Genomic DNA, 19,931 nt, shown 5'->3' with positions numbered 1-19,931 from the left:
CTCTTATTTAAATGTTATCAATATTAATTTAAGGCTGTGAAATCTCTGTCATGTGTAGTCTCTTTGACTCTGATGCTTGCCTGCAGGTTCTCTTATGTGCTGCAGGCTAGAAATATGCCAGGACTAATCTAGGTCCTAGGTGGCTGGGAGGTGAGGGGCGGGGTGGGTAAAGTCAGAAATCCCTTATAAAAATTGTATTTTAGTAAAGGAAGACAGAAAAATGAAATAGGTTTGTAGTGTGTTAAAGGTTGATAATGATGTGATGAAAACCCACAACGTGTACAAAGAGGGTGTGGGAGGTGTTTAGTTCTCAGTTAGGGTATGCAGAGGTAGCTTCTCAATCTCTCTCAGTAGCTTGAGGAGATTTTTCTTTAAAAAAATAAGTAAATAAATAATACCTAAAATTTAAAAAGGCATGTAGTTCTCAAGGAGTTTGATGTACTGTCCTAATAATCTTTAATATTTAAAATTTTATATAACAGGAAAACTTTGAATCCTAGTGAGAATAAAGAGAAGGGGAGGAGGGCATGGAAGTATGGGTCATTAAGGAAGGAAAGGCCAAATTGGGAGTAAAAAGTAAGATAGAGAATAAATAGACCCACTTTTATATTTTTATCACATAAGACATCAGTTTAAATGATCCAGGGGCTATAATAATAATATAAATAGTAGCTAATAATTTGAGAATTTTCCCCCACACTAGACAGTACTAAACCCTTGAAACACATTGCTTTAGTTAATCTTCACAGGAACCCTCCAATATGGGCACCTGTGTTTTAACAATGAGAAACTAAACTGCTAGGAAGTTCAGTAGCCTTCTTAGAGACACAGTTAGCAATTGCCAGAATTGGTATTAGAATGTAATTGTTGGACCCCAAAGCACATGGATGTACCCACCATATTTTCCTGTTGTAGGCTGTTTCCCCTATCCTAGTCTGTCTGCAAGACATAGCTCAGATGATACTTACTTACTGCTTATAATTGTCATTATTTTTCAGGGACTTTGAAGTTTCCAATTATCTTTTCCATTTATATATGTTTCATTGGATTCCACTGAAGGCTGTATTAGAGTAAGTTTGGGAAAAGGTGTTTCTTTATAGCTGAAGTCAAAATTATTTTGAGTTCCAAAGCACAATGTTTTTGTAAAAAATGTTGAATCTGCATGGTCAAAACTCATTTAGATGACAAAGTATGTGGTTATAAGGTGAATAAAAATCTTATTTTTTTCTTTTTCAATTCTAAATAATTGCTATTGCTTCATCAAATAATTGAATGTACAAGTTCTTTGGGCAATCCTTAATGACACAGACAAAAAGCAACAATTTTAGAGGATGCTTAGGCTAGAAGTGTGGGCATAATTTTTCATTATTATACTTTTAACTGTGGGCATATTTTTTCATTATTATTCTTTCTTGAGTTATTGAGAAACAATGATATTTTTTATTTCAAGTTATATAACCTTCTAGGACAAAGAAAAGTTCCTAGTTGGGTTAGTCAAAGTATTCTGTAAAGTATTTAGAATAATATTCCTGTTTGCATAGAGAAATATGTGGTACTTAATACTTGGTATTATCATTCAGTTTGCTATTTACTGGTATATGTCATTAAGCATACCTAAGCATAAACTAATAATTTGCATGAAAATTTATTTAAAAAAGCATAGCAATACATTAATTAACATGGTAGATAATACTTGAGCCCCCTCATCCTTTGAGTTTGTTTTATTGCTATTCTGCATTATACAGTTTCTAAAGATTTACAGCCAAGGAAGTAAACTTGAAGGAATTGTAGTTAATTGCAGAAACTTATTGTTGATGACATGAGCACATCTTAGAATATACTAGAAATATACTTATATTTTGTACTTAATTAAAACATTTGGTTGTCATTTAAACTTTTAATTAAGACAGTGCTGACAAACTTGAATGTGTATGTAGCTTTTTACAAAAACACCAAAATATTAATATGAACCAATAAGAGTAAAAAAAAAAAAAAAAAGATTGTTCCCTTAGAGAGAAGTTGTGGTGTTTGGCATTTATTATATCTTAAAATACACTTTGGTTATATTCAATAATAAATTCCTTTATTTACTTTCACATTACTCTCTGTTTTAATTTTGTTTTAGAAATATAATATTTAGGAATATTTTAAAACTAACATCAAGAAAAGAAAAAATTTAAATGGATATTTTCCATTGAAAGTAGCATAATCATAAATGCCACATTGCCATAAAATAGTTTTGAAAAAATAATTAAAATATCAGGATTCCTTTTCTATGATGAATTTTTAAGTTAGTATATATTTTAGATCACAGAAGTAAATGTGGGAATGCCTAAATCAGACACACAAGCACACCTAACCTCACATTAAGACACATACAGATTCATACAATATACAGCAACACATCACAAGGCTTTGCTACTTTTGCATTTGGAAAAAGACTAGAGAGAGCAACTAAAAGGTGTAATGTATGGCCCAGTGTATTGCCTAGGCATAATTTAGCTATATTTATAAAATAAAGGAACATCTATTTAAGATGGTATACAGTTATAACTGAAGATTTTGTGGATTGCAGCCGTTAATAAATAAAATTCAACTCATGACACATAAAAAGAGAAGGATTATGGTGGAACACTGTGGCTAGTCCTGTGCTGGTAGTTGTTTTCAGATTGTTAAAAATACAAAATTGTCTTTGCTTTCCAGCACCTGTTCTTACTCTACCAGATGTTTGTTCACAGTTCCTTAAAATTTCATATGGAATATTTCTTGCCTTGGATAGAGATTCTTTCTCCTGGGGCCATCGAGCTCCCAGTAGTTATTGCAACCATAATAATATGGGCGGGTTGATTAAAGACTCAGATCTGAAAATAATATAATAAATGCGTATATTCTAAGACGTACTTTTTTTTCACATTTAAGCTTGTCTTCAATTGGGATGTGTCCTACAGTGAATGGCATGGTAGTGATATTTTTTTTCTCTTTATTGGGGATACATAAAATAATTCATCTTAAAATTGATGATGCCCTAGATGTAAAGATGGATGGTAACTTACCATCTTTGCCATCTTTATGTTCACCTAGTGACTGGAGGGCCCCTTTCATTGTCACTCAATTTGAAACCTCAGGGGTCGTACCTTACAATAAATTTCCTTAGCTTCATCAGCGGGAGTGAAGTGAGTTTAGTGCAGAATGATATAAATGATAGTACTTCTTACATCAAAATCCTTATACTTTGAACAGACACTTTATCAAGTAGCTGAGCAAACACAGCAGCTTTTGAAGTATTTGAAGAGCCATTGAATTTAAGAGTCTTCATGCCTTCACTCTTCTTTAATCTTATTAGTACAGGTCTTCAGAACATGGCTCTTTCTTGGTTCAAATTTAAGGACATAGATTATACAATAATGCTTAAAACTTCTTATCTATTTCAACCTGTTGATAGATATATCAAATACTTAGGAAGCTCTTGAATGTAAAATAAGAAGAAATCATAATATTTTTAAATGACATTCAAATGGATAAGGACCTATTTGATCTCTTTTGTAGAAAAAAATCTTCATAAAATAATTCCATCATTCTATCATTTTTTTCCTACTGTATTTTCCCAAATTGAGCAAGATATATTTTTTGGTCCAATATTTTGTATTACCAATAAAATGACCAAATGAACCTAATGAACAAGAACGGATCTAGAAAAAATACAATAAATGTCAGATATTCAGACTCCATAAGGAATGTTAAGAATTCAGTCTTTTAACATCAATCTTTTAAATTTAACAAGATTAATCATTTAGATGAATATCACTTTATCTGCTTTTTAAATTTTTATTCCTCTCATGTCATATTCATTCTGGCCTCTTTATCCTAAGAATCGCAACTTTAGAATTAAACAAGAAACTGTTTATGAAAAGACTTTGCCTGATTCTCCATATAAACTAGGTGCCCAGGTGTAGAGAGTAGGGTAATTAGATTACATTCGACTGGTGTGTACATCCCAACTCTGCCACTGAACTGGTTGTGTGTCTCTGGGCGCACACATTTTCTCCTTCTGCTTCTGTCTCCCCACGTTGTGCATTGGTGTCCTTATTTTTCCATCCAAATTCTCATTGATGTATCTATGCCTCTCCATTCACACTCTCCGAGGTTCGCCATACTACTATCCGTGGACCTTGTAAGACTCCCGACTGTTCTCTCTGACCTGGTCTTTTCTTTGTCCATCTTATTCTACCCCCAACCTCCAGGTTAATTTTCTTGATTGTCATACTCTTTCTCACCAATCTTCAACATTCTCATACTTCATTACCAAAATAAATCTTAGTCTAGCCCAGCCTTCAAAACTCTCTATAGACAGTCAGTCCTACCTTCCCTCCTTGGCTTTCCCTCTCATTGCATATTTCTTTCTGCTTTATTTATAGACATTCAGGTGCATGTGTTATCTCTCCTTACAGCTGTAAGTAGTATGTAAACTAAGACCATATCTTAGCCTTTTTTTTTTATCTTACACAGTGCCTTATACATTTTGTGTACTTAGTGAGTGGGGGAGTAAAGATAACTTATTCTACTTTCCTCTAATACAAAAATATAGGATATGGAATTTGACTTTTCTTGGTGAGTCAGAATTGTCCTGAATGTTTCAAAGATGTAGTGAGAACCTTTTATGAAAAGACATTCTGTTAAGTGTCGGGAGGTAGCTATAAGTGAAGGAGGGCCTTGTGAGGTATCCTGCTAAATTTATTCTATCTGCTACAGAATTGGAAACCATATTTAAAAAAATAATTTAAAATAAGTGTAAATTCTCTCAGAGTTGTATTTTCAGAGATGTTCTTTAGTGAAAGATGGGGGTTTGCAGGGATTTTGGTGCTATTTGGGTGCCCTGTTGTGTGTGCATATGTACACGAGAAAGAAGGAGTAAGGGAATGCCTGAGTGAGAGATAAGAAATCAATCAATCGATCAGTCAATCCAGGTGCTCAAATAACTGCTTTAAAATTGTTTGTTCTAAGCAGTGTCCCTAAAAGATGGGTTTCTAATACTCAAATAATATGTGGTAGTAATTCACAATTATAAGGCTCTTCCACAATTATTACTTTTAATCTAGTGTTTTAAATTATTGTAATTTCTGGAGCTCAAGGGTTGCTTTTCTAAAGGAAGTTATTGTATTCCCTGAGTAATATAGTCACAGGGCTGGGTAATTCCAAAAGTGGCCACAGCAGAATTTTTCTTTAAATTATAAATTAGAGAAACAGTTCCAAACTGATGTTTTAAAACTTTCATTATGGCTTTTGTAAGCTTTTGCTTTATGGCTACAAATTACATATATTAAGTGAGTAGATTCCAACCATTTTAAGTGTGATGATCCCTTTCAATGTCAAAAAGAAATGGATTCTTTTATAACAATTGTTCTTTCAGTATCCTTGATTGAAAAAATATATAAGCAAAACCTTACTCTAAATCTTGTGACTTTTTAAATGAATCTGCATTTTATTAATAAAAAAAGATGCACATTATTTAAAATACAGTACCCAAATGTGTATAATAACATAATTTAGGCTTCAGACAATGCCTGATGCAAATATAGATTCCCAGTCCCTTATAATAACATAATTACTCATTTGGTGAGATCCTTTTAATAACAGCTACCAGTGAATGTCAACCCACAGGTTGGGAACCCCTGCTTTTGATGAGATACTTGCTTTCTTCAGACACTACTACCAATTATCTGTGATCTTAACTACTAATTTAATAATTGATACTCTATTTCAAAAGTTTTTAAAGTATTCTAGGACATCAGTCTCTAAATTGTACTCATTTTTGTTCTTGTTTTTGCTTTTGAAGATTTTTTTTGAAGATTTTATTTATTTATTTATTTGACAGAGAGAGCAAGAGAGCACAAGTGGGGGGCAGGGGGGAGAGGCAGAGGGAGAGGGAGAAGCAGACTTCCTGCTGAGCAGGGAGCCCAACATGGGGCTTGATCCCAGGACCTTGGGATCATGACCTGAGCCGAAGGCAGACGCTTAACCATCTGAGCCACCCAGGCGCCCCATTTTTTTTTTAAAGATGCTTTTTGAAGATTTGTACAAGTATTTAATGAACTAGGATGAAGAACAAAAGCTAAACTTTAATTTTAATAGTTCCTTTCATTCCACAAGGCTTCATTTATTTACAGTGTCTCCAGTTATTTATTTTCACTATCTGTGTTTTGCCATTAAATGATTTCGAATGCTCAAGTCATTTTCAGCTATATTGAGTGACTTTAGAATTTGCCTGTGCCCAGTAGTCATCTTTTGAATCTAAATCAATCTTTCTCTCTCTCTCTGTCTCTTGTTAAACACTAACATTCTGATGATCAGTTTGAATTTGAGTCAGAGCAGGCTGACCCAGATGGACTGAAGTGGAGCCACCCTCCCAGCAAAAGTTCCTGTAGCGAGTTTGTCTGGATCTCTTACCCAGACAGGGGTTCCCTAGGCATGAAAATGATGTTCGTTCTTTGTCACCATGTGTACTTTTAATGTGATACTTTTTAATGGAAATATACAAACACTTCTGAATTAAAGCTTTATATACCAGAGAAAGAAAACACAAAGCACTTAAATCTCTTTGTATCCCTCCTTGGGCTAGAAGAAAGTTAAGATTTCTATATGTACTGATGTACATTTACTTAAGGAATTTTGTATTAAGTATCATGTCTAGACATTTAGAGCATAATAAATTTGAACATAATAGCCATAGCTTTTATTTTGTTGTAAATACAATAATAAAACGTTATCTAATAACTCACCTGGAAAAACAGATGTTAAATGGTATGAGACCACGTGAATGCAACGTGAATCTCCCTGTAACATGGATGGATAGTATGTTTTCATGATCTTGTGTGTTAATAGCAGGAGGTGACCTGCTTAGTTCTGCACTCTTCAGACCACACATGGACACTTGGTTCACTTCTGTGTTCCTCACTTTGATAACCAGGATCTAGAAAACTGGAATGAAGTTGGAGATGGGGAAGGAGTAAAAAGCCATATCAAATGAGAAATTCTTAAAGGTCCTGGGATTACATTTAGTATGTATTTAGTAATAGATGTAGAGGACACATGGAGGTAGCATAACTATTATTAAATATTTGAAAGGTTACTGAATTTTGAATTTATTCTTTATGGCTTTTCCAGGTTGAAAAGTCCCAAGAAGTCAAATTTCCATTCACGATAGAGGTGACTTTCTAATGAATGGGATGGGTTGTAATAAGAGAAAAGTAGATTCTCTGTTCATAGGGACAGTCAGTCCCAGCTTGGATGATCACGTGATAAGCTGTGATAGGATAGCAAGGCTCCCATGGGTGTGTGAACCAGAGAGTCTCTAACACCCCTTTCAAACATGAGTATCTCTGAAATATTAGAAAAGAAATGGGTATGTAACACTAAACATGGTTTAACAGTGTTCAGAATACTCACTTTCAAATTGCTATCTCAGAACATATTTTATAATGTCTCATTTCACTCCTGAACCATTGTGATTCCTTAAAAGCTGTACATTCAAAATTGTGCTAGATACAGATGTAGCGGCATATGGAGGACATCAGAGATTGGACCACAATACCGATTTTTTTTCTGAAGATTTTAAACATAATGAGCGTCCCTATTCTCTTTTGGTAAGTAAGGTCTTTAAGATCTTTTCATTGCATTTTCATTTAACCCTTTATTTTTAAAGTGATGTTTTTGTCCAAAGAAACAACTCTTCAACAAGTAAGTAGCATGTAAAAAAACAAAACAAAACAGGGTGGGGTTGATAGAGAATAAGTGAGCTAAAACATTCAGAGGCGGTGTGTGTGGTGCTGGACTGAATTTGCTTTTGGAAAACTGATAGTAAGGGGTATTTGGTGGACAACTGGGGAAGTTTGGATATTAATAGGAATAAAAACTATTTCTCAAAAAATAAGGGGAAGGCATTTTTTTCTATTTTTTATGCAACTTACTTCCCTTCTGTTCTTGCTTTCTGTATATTTTACATCCAGTAGATTTCTACATTATTGACTGTCTAATGAAGTTTAATTTAAAACACCTTAAGAAGGTCTATAAAAATCTATCTTTTTTCTTTCCTGCAGCCAATTAAAGACTGAATTCATTCTTACAAAATTTTCTGATTTCCTCATATCACTGAGGAAAACATTAAACCATATAACTAATTTTTAATTTGTGTTAACACATGTGAAAAATATTGCTTTAAACTACAAGTCTTCTTTTAAAAATGTAGGATTTAGAAACCCTCCAGATTTGGAGGTCAAAAGGGAGAATCTGTAAGAGACCCCTGGTTCCCTCATTTTTCTACTATATTCCCACCTCTTAAGGTGGTGCAAGTACATCACTTTGTAAATCACCATGTTATACACAGAATCAGCTTGCCAAAGACAGTGGCATAAAATAAATGAAAAGAGCAGAGATGAGCAAGATTGAGTTGTGGATTATAGGGTCTGAGGAAAGTGCAATGGCCACAGGAGACGTGAGTGTTACTCTAACAGTCTGTGTGTGCATATGGGTGGTGATGATGGTCACACTTACGTAGCTTTAGACACACATATAAATACATATGCATTTTTGAGAGGGAGGGCTTCATGGTGCAATCAGATTTTTTCCACAAAGAATAATTGTTGTAGTTTGTCAGAACGTTCAGTTTTGCCATGTAAAGATGGATAAAAATCGTTTCTGAAATGAATTTTATTTTTCTAAGATTTTATTGATTGATTGAGAGAGAGAACACAAGTGGGGGGAGGGACGGGAGGGGGGTGGGGAGAGATCATCTCAAACTAACTCCACGCTGAGCGGGGAGCCCGAAGCAGGGCTCAGTCCTCACAACCCTGAGATCATGACCTGAGCTGAAATCAAGAGTCAGACGCCTAACCGACTGAGCCACCCAGGCGCCGCTCTGAAATGAATTTTAGAAATTATCTTAGGGGACACCTGGGTGGCTCAGTTGGTTAGGCGTCTGACTCTTGATTTTGGCTCAGGTCATGGTCTCAGGGTCCTGAGATTGAGCCCTGTGTCCAGCTCCATGCTCAGCACAGAGTATGCTTAAGATTCCCTTTCTCCCTCTCTCTCTCTGTCCCTCCCCGTGATTGTGTGCGCTCTCTTGCTAAATAAATAAACAAATAAAATCTTTTAAAAAATTATCTCAAAGTTCTGCAATAACCGGAAGAGTTAGAGACCCCTGAGGGACTAAGGAAGAGCATTCAGCTTGCAAAGAGGACCCACAGAGAAGCAGCAGCTTGCTGTGAGAAAGCTGGGCTTGAACCAGTCAAACCAGACTGAAAGGAATTTGGAAGAGTCAGGCTAAATGTGTGTGTATAAAACGTCCTAAAGCTTCATGTGTCCAGTGAGGGTTCTGTTAGGTAGAGAGGCATGGTAGAACATTGAAAAGATCACAGACTGTTGTGGCAGAGAACTTGGGATGGAGCCCCCTGTCTGCCGTTGACTAGCTCTGAGAACTTGAGTTCTCACCCTTTCTGCACTGCATTTTCCCTCATCTGCGTAATGAGGATTAGTATAGTATCCTCCCCACAGCAAGAGATTCTTGAGGCATATAAACTCATTAACATAAGTTTTTTGGAAACTGCAAAATGCTATTTCCCATGTACTTTAAAGGTATTACTGTTACGGCTATTCAGTTCTTTTTTAGGCATTTTAAGCACATCCAGATACTAGGTGCTTTGAGGACACATAGTTAAGAAGACCTCCTCCCAATTTGGGGGAAATTATAATCTTAGGCAAGGACTCAAAATCTTTGAGGATGGGCAGAAAATATCTTGCCATCCTTTCAATTTTTTTAAGAGTAAAAATATTCTATCATAATTAGAACAAGCCAACTCACAGCGGCAGCAACAGTCAGGAGATTATTTTGCAAGTACTAATTGAATTTATCTTGCAAATAAGGAATGCACAGTTCTAAATTAGCAGGTGGGGTGGAGAGTAGCACATAAGCGTTGGTAACAGGTAAAGGAATACAGCCCTGCAAGCACGTGAGAAATAGAACATAGCTTAACACCACTGCCTGTATTAGAATTCTGATCCAACTTGGTCAGAAAGGTAATGATTAGCTCTGTCTTCCCAACAGCACCATCTCGTTTCAGTAACTTCAGGTGCTTCAGGAAACACTCATTTGAATGTCTTTAGGCTCCAGGTGAAATAATCACTGGTTTTAATATAGGAATAAGGGAGCCCAAATAGACCGGAAAATCCAATAAAACATGTTCCTTCTTGCCAGAGTTATCCTTTGAAGAGCCAGAGGGGGGAAAAAAATCACACTAAAAAACAAACCTATTCAAAGAATGCCTCATTATAATGGGATTCTTTATTAAACGAGGTCATATGTGCTGGGATCCGATCAGGTTTCTTGAACATGACTGTAGGCACTTTAGATCTAGATCTAGATCACTTTTGCTTCCCACATGCCTGGAATAAAGGGGAGAAAAGAAGGCGTCTTTCCTTCTCCGTGAAATGTCTGCCCATCGTAACAAGTACACAGTATTTACTAAAGCTTAATTTGCAAGCTCAATAATCCAAAGGATCTGCTGAATAAGTGTCAAATCTGTTTTCAAAGATAGTAACAAATAGAGCTTGAAGGCATCTTAAAATATGAAAGAATCTTAAAATAGCCATACAAGCCGCAGCATCAGCAGGTACCATTCCCATGTCTTCCTTACCATGTACTCCACCAGTTAAAACGGGGAAGCCGGACGAGAACCGGTGTGTGCTACTGTTGAAACACGTTTGCTGAGGTCAGAGTAGCCCACGAATGCCAAGGAGCGACGAGGCAGAATTTCTCCATTCTACTTTACTGGCAATTATTGGAAACTACATTTTAGCACACTCACTTCTCTATATTTTGGTTTCTGAGAGAGGAACTTCTATGAACTTATATGTTACTTACGTGTCGGGTGGGCACACTGGAAGCAGGCAGGCTTCCTTTCCCTTCTTTGGTTCATAAATTCAAATTCCCTGGCACAAATGGAAGAACAGATTATTGAACCTAAAATGAGAATTAGTTTCCTTTACAGTAACTCAAGTAGTCTCAAGGGTGAAATATGGATACGGCAATAATTTTAGCATTTATTACTTTACCAGTTAGGCTCCTTATCATTAAGAAGTAGATCTCTTTAGCCCCGCATTGGGCTCCCTGCTTGGTGGGAAGCCTGCTTCTCCCTCTCCCACTCCCCCTGCTTGTGTTCCCTCTCTCGCTGTGTCTCTCTCTGTCAAATAAATAAATAATCTTAAAAAAAGGGGGGGGGGAGTCAATCTGTTTATTCTTATTCTAAATTTGGGAATTCAAAAGCAGACTTTTGGTTTAAATAGGGAATTCGGCATAGATGTATTGTCTTTATTGTCCCTCAGTTGTAAGTATTAGAAATACAATTTAGCGATTGGGAAATGTCTTTTTCTCTATCCCAAACCATGAACATGTTTAGGTTTTTCAGATAAGAAAAAAAATCAAACATGATTCTTAAAGCTTATTCTTTTTCAATATTTCTAAATTAGATAATATAGATTTCTATTTAGAAATATTTATTAGCATCACTTTTCTCTTAGCCTAACACAAAATAATGAATTAGAATAAGATTTATTTTTTTCTCAGAAAATATTTTATGAACTAAAGCACGTATGTGAAAATTGAAATTATTTTATATATCAAACTTATTTTTCAAAATAATTTGTAATTCTTTATGACAAATGTGTGTATGTAGACTATTAAAGGTCTAATGCCCTTTTCATCAAATGATGTTATCACCCTTCAATTATGTGCTATTGCTAAATTTAGCAATTTCTAAGAAAATTTAAAAATTAAAGTATTTTTCACCTAAAAGTCACTTTAAAATTTTCTGTTTTCAAATTTTTGACACCCTGTTTTCAAAAATTGTATAATTAATTTTTGCAACTCAGTTATGATCCTAGATTAACATAATACTTTGCCTGGATGTCATAATATAGTAGATTATTGTGTGATCCGTTTTGGTATTTTTGTTGTTGTGGGATTTTTTGTTTTTGTTTTGTTTTTAGCCATGTTAGTGTTCAGCATAGTGATTAAGTCATTAAGGTAGTCAAAATAACTGGGTAGATTAGCATGCATTTTGCCTCTCTTAATAAGTGAATTGGATTATACTGTGGCATTCTGATTCCTTCTGAAGTGTTGACTATAAATATAGCTAGAAGAAATGAAATTCATGGCCATACATCACATTGTCTCATATGTTCTTAATGTGATCCTAACCACAAAATCTTTAGGGCTTAATGGCTAACACATGGGCGTGGTATGTATGTTGATCAGCATACATTATCTGTGATGTGCATACTAAACAGTTTTTCTATACATGTACTTAAATATAAATTGTTTATATTTAAATATGCTTAAACATTTTCATGTTTAAACCTACTTAAATTATGTTCATATTTCTTTTCACTTGCTGTATGAATCAAAACTATTTTTAGAATTAAAATTATAAAATGAGTCTTACAGAGCCAATACTTAGCACTAAATTATAAAGCCCCCAAACTGTTCATGTCTGTAATTGTCTCATCATAAGGATTAGTTCTGATTATCTTAAATCCTTTAGTATAATTGGTAGTCATTTCCTAACCACTAAGAAAATTGATTTACATACTCAGAACCCTAATAAAGAAGAAAACTCAAAATTCCATAAATAGCCATAGTTAAGAAAAATCACTTGCTTGGGGAAATTCTTTCATGTTGCCTATACTGCAAGGGCTCTAGAGCAACGTAAACACATTCTAGTAATTAACACTGCAGTGAAAAATATAATTACACAATATTCCCGTTAATGACACTATACAATTATCAACCGAAGGTTTTTTGAGCAGATAGTATTAAGAGGTCTCTAAGTGTGACTGGAATTGGCATCATAAAGCTCCTTACATAAAATGACCAGCATCATTTAGTAAGAGTTCTTGGAGCATTTTTTTAACCATTAAATGCCCAAATAGGAAACTCAATGCATATATTGCAAGCCTTGAACTTCTTATGTCATCCCTTTTGTTTTACTCTTACACTTGGGGTGGCTAAAATACCAAAAGATCACAGAAAGGAAGATTGTTTCTAAATTATAGGCTTATAGTTTTCATTTGTATTTTATTAATGAAATTAGTTATGAGGTTATGAATCAAACAGAGTAGATGCCAAAACTCTGTAGGATTCAAATAGGAGATGGATGTGACCTGTCCTGATCGATCACTGTGCCACACTGAGCAGAGACCTGTCCTTATTTGTTTAGGTCTGACTTGTTTGTTTCATTGCATCTGTCTGCACAGCCTTGAACTTATCAGAATCCTTTTATATGCATATAAGACCATACCTAAAATCAGAAAAATGTTTTTAATGTAAAGGGAACTGAAATTCTTTTGTCTAGTCTTTGGTGCTACTTGAAAAATTTAGATTGGTCTTCAGTTTTAAATCATGGGGCACCTGGGTGGCTCAGTCGTTAAGCGTCTGCCTTCAGCTCGGGTCCTGGTCCCAGGGTCCTGGGATCAAGCCCCACCATCGGTCTCCCTGCTCTGCAGGAAGACTGCTTCTCCCTCTCCCACTCCCCCTGCTTGTGTTCCCTCTCTCGCGGTGTCTCTCTCTGTCAAATAAATAAATAAAATCTTTTTAAAAAAATGCTTAGAACAGTTCAGAATTGTTCTATTATAACCTGCTGTCCCACTGATTAGTTATACCTAGTTTCTATGATTCCCCAAACTACTCGCATAGAATAGAGTAAGTACCTGGCAAACTCCTCTGAAAGGGCAGAACACTGTCTCTCGACACCTGCCTATTTTGATAAGAGTTGGAGAGAAAATTGGTTGAAACTGTAAATTATAGGAAAAATAGAGGGAAACAGATTATGGCATTGACATAAAGGGTTTCCCACACTTAATGACTGGAAGGACATAATATTTATCTTTTGGAAGTACTGTAAGCAAATCAAACTGTGAGACATTGAGCTACCGAGTGACTGTTAGCATTTTTGAAATTTTTCTCAGATGATGATGATCATTTTCTAAAATCACTATTAATTGAAGATTAGAAAAACTCTAGTTACTACATTCATAATATAAATTTCTTTTTAAAAGGCCATCATTTTACAACCACTTTAATCTTTATTGTTCAAAACTAACCAACTATATTAGTGTATCTGATTTTTTTTTAGAGTTGTGAGAGTTCTTTATCACAAAAACCTTAAGGGAAAACATTGTGTTCATTTGCAGAGTTGAGATGTATTGGACATACAGTAGTCTCATTCAGTGAAAATTAGCTGTTCTGTTCCTTTATTTTTTTTTTCCTTAAGCCCTGCCTGCTTTGCATCTTTCATTCTGGTTCTACACTATAAAAGCTTTTTTTCCTTTTTTTAACCCGTCAGTCAGACTTTCACTTAAAGATAAAATGACTGAAATAATAAAATATCCGCAGTGTCAGAAATGGAGAGATACTGTCACAATGACGACAGCAGTCTAATATTATTTTTACTATTTGTTAACAGTAAATATGTTATATGTAAAATAGCACATAGATAAACATCAAGCAGTTCAGATCACTTCTCAATTTTATAAAAAGTATTTCAGATATAAGTATATTAAAGAATATCTTACAATATATGCATGTATTGGGCCCACTTTTATTTATTCTTTTATTCATTGTTCACTATTTTATTTAGTCATCATTGGCACCTACTTTGTCCACTGGCACCTACGAAGAGTTAGAAATATGAAGACCTAGAGCTTCTGCCCTTTTAAAGTTCATAGTCGGGTGGGGAGGACAGATCATAAACTTGAAAAAAATCTCAAATTGTGTTAGATGTTCAGAAAGAAATAAAAATGCCCTTTAACCAGAGAACTTGGATTCAACTCTTATCTCAGCCACTTACTAAGTGTGTGAGGTTGGGAAAATTATTTAGCTGCCTCGTGCCTCCATTCCCTCAACTGAAAAATGGAGGTGAAAGCAGTACGGCCTCACAGGGTTGTCCTGAGGATCCAACGAACTAGTACTTAAAAGACAGACGGACAGAGGGCGCATACTGAGCACTTAGTAATTGTTACCTGCGATTCCCATTGTTTGGTGCCTCACCATACAGAAGGGAAATCTGGGACCTAGAGAGGCAAAGCAACACAGCCAAGGTTGCCCAGATTTAAAAAAAAAAAGAAGAAGAAGAGGAAGAAGAAGAAGGAGGAGGAGGAGGAGGAGCGGGAGGAGGAGGAGGAGGAAACAAACAAAAATGGAGCTGTCATAGAAAAAGTGGAGAAGCTATCCTATCTAGCGTTGTCAAGGGACACCCCTCTGTGGAGCTGCAACTTTTTAAAATGCAAGAGATAAGGAACTAGCAAGGTAGAGTATTCTGAGCCCAGACCCAGAGGAGGGAAGAAAGGCCCCCCTATAGGCGGAGCCTGGTGTGAGGGGAGAAGAGACTTGTGCCACACTGAGCTGAGATGGGAGATGGAGTCTCTCGCAGGAAGGAGCGGAGTCAGGACCCTGCAGGGCGTGGAGAGGATGCGTATTGTATTTTAAATGCAGGAGCAAGCTTTTTGACTGGGAGGGACCTAAATACCCTTAGGATCCCTTATGTCACCTTTCAAGTTTAGTTCTTAAAATGACAGAAGACAAAACAGGATGACAAATAAGAGTCTTGGTGTAGAGCAGTGTTCTGTATATTACTGTTATTCACCTGAATAGAATAACATTGTAACCTTAGGGCAGCCTTCCTGTACCGCCGGATGGTGCCTCGTCAGCAGCCAGTGTCCTTTATAGCCCTCGTGGCTGCGGATCGCTGGGTTTTGTAAAGTGTATGGCGCCCTCTAGTGGTGCTTGCTTCAAAGGAGTCTCACGTAGGTGCCAGGACTGCTGAACCGCAGAAATGTCTCCTGGGAGCCTGCGGAAGCGTAAAGATCACCGTAACTTGAAGGAAATGTGAGAGGGCATCATGTCCTTTTGACATAAGGTCATCGTGTTCAGTATTTCTTTCAATTGCACTGACATGATTGTGTTGACTTAGGTGTACATTCCAAGCCGAGTGGGCCTCGTCCTTCAGAACGTGGATATGACCAACTGAAGAGACGGAGTTTCAGCTTCACCAGAAGACGTGTGCTTTGTTTTCCCGTTCTCATTGTCACAGAGCTTGTAATGTGTGAGCTTGCAAAACACAGTTGTCTAGACGAAACATCAGAGTCTGAAATTTAATATTGGTGTGTGCAAATGAGTGTCAGACTTTAAGTAGAGGGGGGTATATTTTTGCAATTTCAAGGATCCTAGGCTCTATTTTCCAGGCATCTGAGCAGCTAGGATTCTCAAATGAAGTATTCTATGTAATGCCTTTAAACAACTATACTCTCTAGGCCAATATTTGATCCTTAAAGTTCAAATTTGAATCGTGTGTCCTGTATGATTATTTCTGTTGAATGTATACGGTATTTTTTTAAGATGACTATTTGGTGACTTTATTTGTTCTAAGTATATCTTGGTTTAAAATACAAAGCACCAAGTTTGTTACTATGTTTTTTTTTAATTGTGTTTAGAAATACGGTAATAAGTATGTAGTAAGAATATAAAATTAAGAATTGAGTCAAAGCTAATATAGAGCCATTATCTATAAACTCGTCCATGCTTCATTTTGCCTAAGTTTTATCTTGTGATCTCTGCTTCACTTTGTATCTTGGTGGATGCTGATATCTCCGTCTTTCTGAAGACCTGAATTGGTAATTGTAACATTTCAGAAAACTTCTTTTACTGTCGATCAATAAAAAAAAATTGCAAAATTGCCTTTGCTAATGTTTACTTTGGTGGACTACCATGGGGATTGATTTAGAATGAATGTTAAAATGCTTATCTTACCTCTGATACCCTCCCCACATATATGCACACGTGCACAATGGGCCAGCCATGGAGATTAATAATAGTTTTTCTTTAGGTACTATTTTGTGATGTAAGATTATACTAACCAACTCAGATATCCAAGCTACTCTGCAGCTGTAAACCTGAACACATTCAGACGTTGAAGTAACTATCTCAACTCAGTGGGATACTCAGTCATGAAGTTGCCAGTCAAAGCATTAAATAGTAGGCCACAGGTCTAAAATCACTGATACATAATTCATTCATAACTGAGAAATTATGATGCATTTATAAGACAAAGTATCTGTCACGTTTTTTAAAGATCTTATTTTCCCCTTTACATTAATAGTGACGGCCTCTTTTTTTGTTTTTAGCCTGATGGTTCATGACTAAGGAGCTGTACTTGGAAGTCTTTCTATTAAAAACTTATTCAGTGCTGGAAAGGATTAGCAAAAGAGACTTTTATAGCAAACCTATTATATATTTACCATTTTTCTTATAACTTAGGTCTGAAATATGGTGTTTGCTTTAACTTCAGTGTAGAGTAATAGTTTGATTTCCTGACAGAATCAGTGATGCTAAGCTGATGATGATACCTACTAGGAAACATTACTGAAAGCCTCTGTGTTGCTTTTCCTGCTACCAGAATGCTCTGAATATCTTAGCACTGCCATGATCTGTGTACTGTACCCGTTATTGATAACAGTATGACATACAGGGGCGCCTGGGTGGCTCAGTCAGTTAAGCGTCAGCCTTTGGCTCAGGTCATGATCCCAGGGTCCTGGGATCAAGTCCCGCATCGGGCTCCCTGCTCAGCGGGGAACCTGCTTCTCCCTCTCCCTCCACCCCTCCCCCTGCTTGTGCTCTCTTGCTCTGTCAAATAAATAAAATCTTAAAAAAAAAACAAAACAAAAAACAATACAACGTACAACCATGATGTTTTGTGTTCTAGTTTATAATTTCTTACTTTTGCATTTCTTTTGTATGAAGAAATATGGGAATTTTCTATCACAGCTGTTTGAAAATAACAAATTACTCCACACCCAGAACCCATCTTCCTTCCCTTGTGACCTCTGAGGCAAAGAATAATCATAATGCTGTATTTTCATTATATTGATTGGCCTTACTAATATGATGTTTAGATTTTACTGTCTAAAGTTCAAATTTAACAATGTAATATAAGTTGCCTTTGTCAAATGTCCCCCTACAAGGAGAACAATAAAAGGATGTTGCTAGGTAGAAATTATAAAAATACATGCAAACAAAATGTTAAGAGTCCAAAATAGAATGTAGTTTTTTGTTGTTGCTTTTTGTTGTTACTGTTTTTCCTATCAGAGCAGCCTTTCTAGAACATTCTAATATTGTACTGTATTTCTCTATAAGTCTTCATTTTTGTATCAGTAACATTCTCATCATCATGTACTCTAGTGAGAAGTTCTTTTCAACAATCACAACAGAGAGATGCAAAATTTTACTCTGTATGCCTTATAATGTTTTTTTTTTTCTCTGATGTGGTTATCACTCACATCAAAAATGAGAGTCCTCTATCTTTGTTGGCTGGTTTAGAATAAGTATTTTTACCATTCTGATCTTTTATGTTCTAGAAAGCATAGATGATTACAGATTTCTTTCCACTGTTTTTTAATATCAGTGAGTGCTAATAATCACTCTATTATCCAAAATAGAATTTTACCCCTAACGCTAATGATGCTTACTGTTTTATTTTAATATCAGCTTATGTGGAAAATGCCTGTCTTTAATAATCAAAAACTGAACTGTAAACATTTTTCCTAGAACGTTTCCCACTTTCTAACACTTGAACTCTGAGGGTCAACTCTTTTCATATAATTTTTTTTCTGTACATTTGATGTTTCTTACGTTGCCCTGCTCTTAGCCGATGCATTCATCTCTAACATAAAATGAGGGATTTAGCCACCATGTTCCTCAAGTTCAAAAAATAACCAGTGACAATAAATTGACTTTTCTTGTGGCAACTGTGGAAGAATGCATGTATTTTTTCCTCTGACTCGAGCACTCCCCTTAGCAATATCAATTCAACATTTGTCAAGCATCAGGGTTATAGCCATTGCTATGCGGGATCATACAGGAGGTTGTCTGAATAAGGAGCCTATTCTTCAAATAATACAGAAGAGAGTGCAGACAGATCTCGGGGAAGTGATGAAGGATAATATGTTTTCCTCTCATGTTCAGCTGCGGCTTCAGGGCAAATATCTTTTCCCGGTCTCTGGTCCCATAGCCACCGAATCCCGTGATGAAAGCAACATAAAATAGGTTTCCTGTTGCTCTTCCTATTTAAAACAAGCCAGAGCAGACATACCTGATAGAAACCAAAGCAGTAAAGCAGCTTTCTGGGTGGCTGCACACCTCTGAGACGATTTCTTTTTGCCCCTTTTGACTCATGTCCTGAACTGGGGGGGGTCTTTAGAGTCTTGGGTTTCATTAATCTATATATTCCTTTTAGGGAGACAAGCACTGAGCTAGGAACTTTGCTAGGTAGAATATTTTGATGAAAGAAAATAGGAATCTAAGCCTAGCAATGTCATGTCCTTTATGCAGCAGAGTTCATTTATCATTCACGATGCGTTAGAATTAAAATGTAGATAAATTTTCCCACTAAAGCCAGCCTTCAGGGGGAAAGAAAATCAAATGAACTCCCTACTAATTTTTCTGCTCTATTGTCCTATTAATGGTGATTTGTAGAGAATTGCAGAGAAACATTCATACTTTAGGGCAGAATTTCTTAATTGGTAGTGTGAGAAATTAAGATACAGTAGCTCTAAGTGTTTTTGTCTTCCTGTAATTTAAAACATTACATCTGGATTTTAACTCTTGGCAAAAACTGTGCAGAGAATGTAATGTTTATTTACATGAAAAACTGTATTTGGGGATAGATGTGCTTATGCGACAGGGCATGTCATTCAGAAATGTCCTCATGACTTACAGTTTTTCTTGTGATTTGTGCTGAACCAGAGAGAGGTATTCGGCCCTCACATATTCGGTGTAGACCACTTCACGTGGAAGCCTGCACTGTATTTTAAAAGAGCAGTGTGATATCATG

The 19,931-nt window shown here is 36.0% G+C and overlaps 1 protein-coding gene across 7 annotated transcripts in view; it reads left to right on the top strand.

Annotated features, from left to right (window-relative positions):
• Nucleotides 1–18,846, top strand: part of GBE1 (1,4-alpha-glucan branching enzyme 1) — a 278,711-nt gene extending 259,865 nt beyond the window's left edge. For 5 of the 7 annotated variants that reach the window (XR_013442827.1, XR_013442829.1, XR_013442854.1 and 2 more), the window contains one exon: nucleotides 16,017–18,846. Coding sequence is in view for 1 of the 7 variants with exons in the window: in XM_078059397.1 (XP_077915523.1) it covers nucleotides 7,525–7,640; nucleotides 16,017–16,073 (173 nt within the window). In the remaining 6 variants the exon portion in view is untranslated. Of the gene's footprint in view, nucleotides 1–7,524; nucleotides 7,641–16,016 lie in introns of those variants that run through there. The other 2 variants (XM_078059397.1, XR_013442857.1) reach the window with 2 other exon arrangements.
• The last annotated feature ends 1,085 nt before the right edge of the window (nucleotides 18,847–19,931 follow it).

This window comes from Halichoerus grypus, chromosome 1 (genome assembly GCF_964656455.1).
Source record: "Halichoerus grypus chromosome 1, mHalGry1.hap1.1, whole genome shotgun sequence".
In the NCBI taxonomy this organism is placed as follows: Eukaryota; Metazoa; Chordata; class Mammalia; order Carnivora; family Phocidae; genus Halichoerus; species Halichoerus grypus.
The sequence above is the reverse complement of the archived record's forward strand: the minus strand, read 5'-3'. Positions and strand labels throughout refer to the sequence as shown.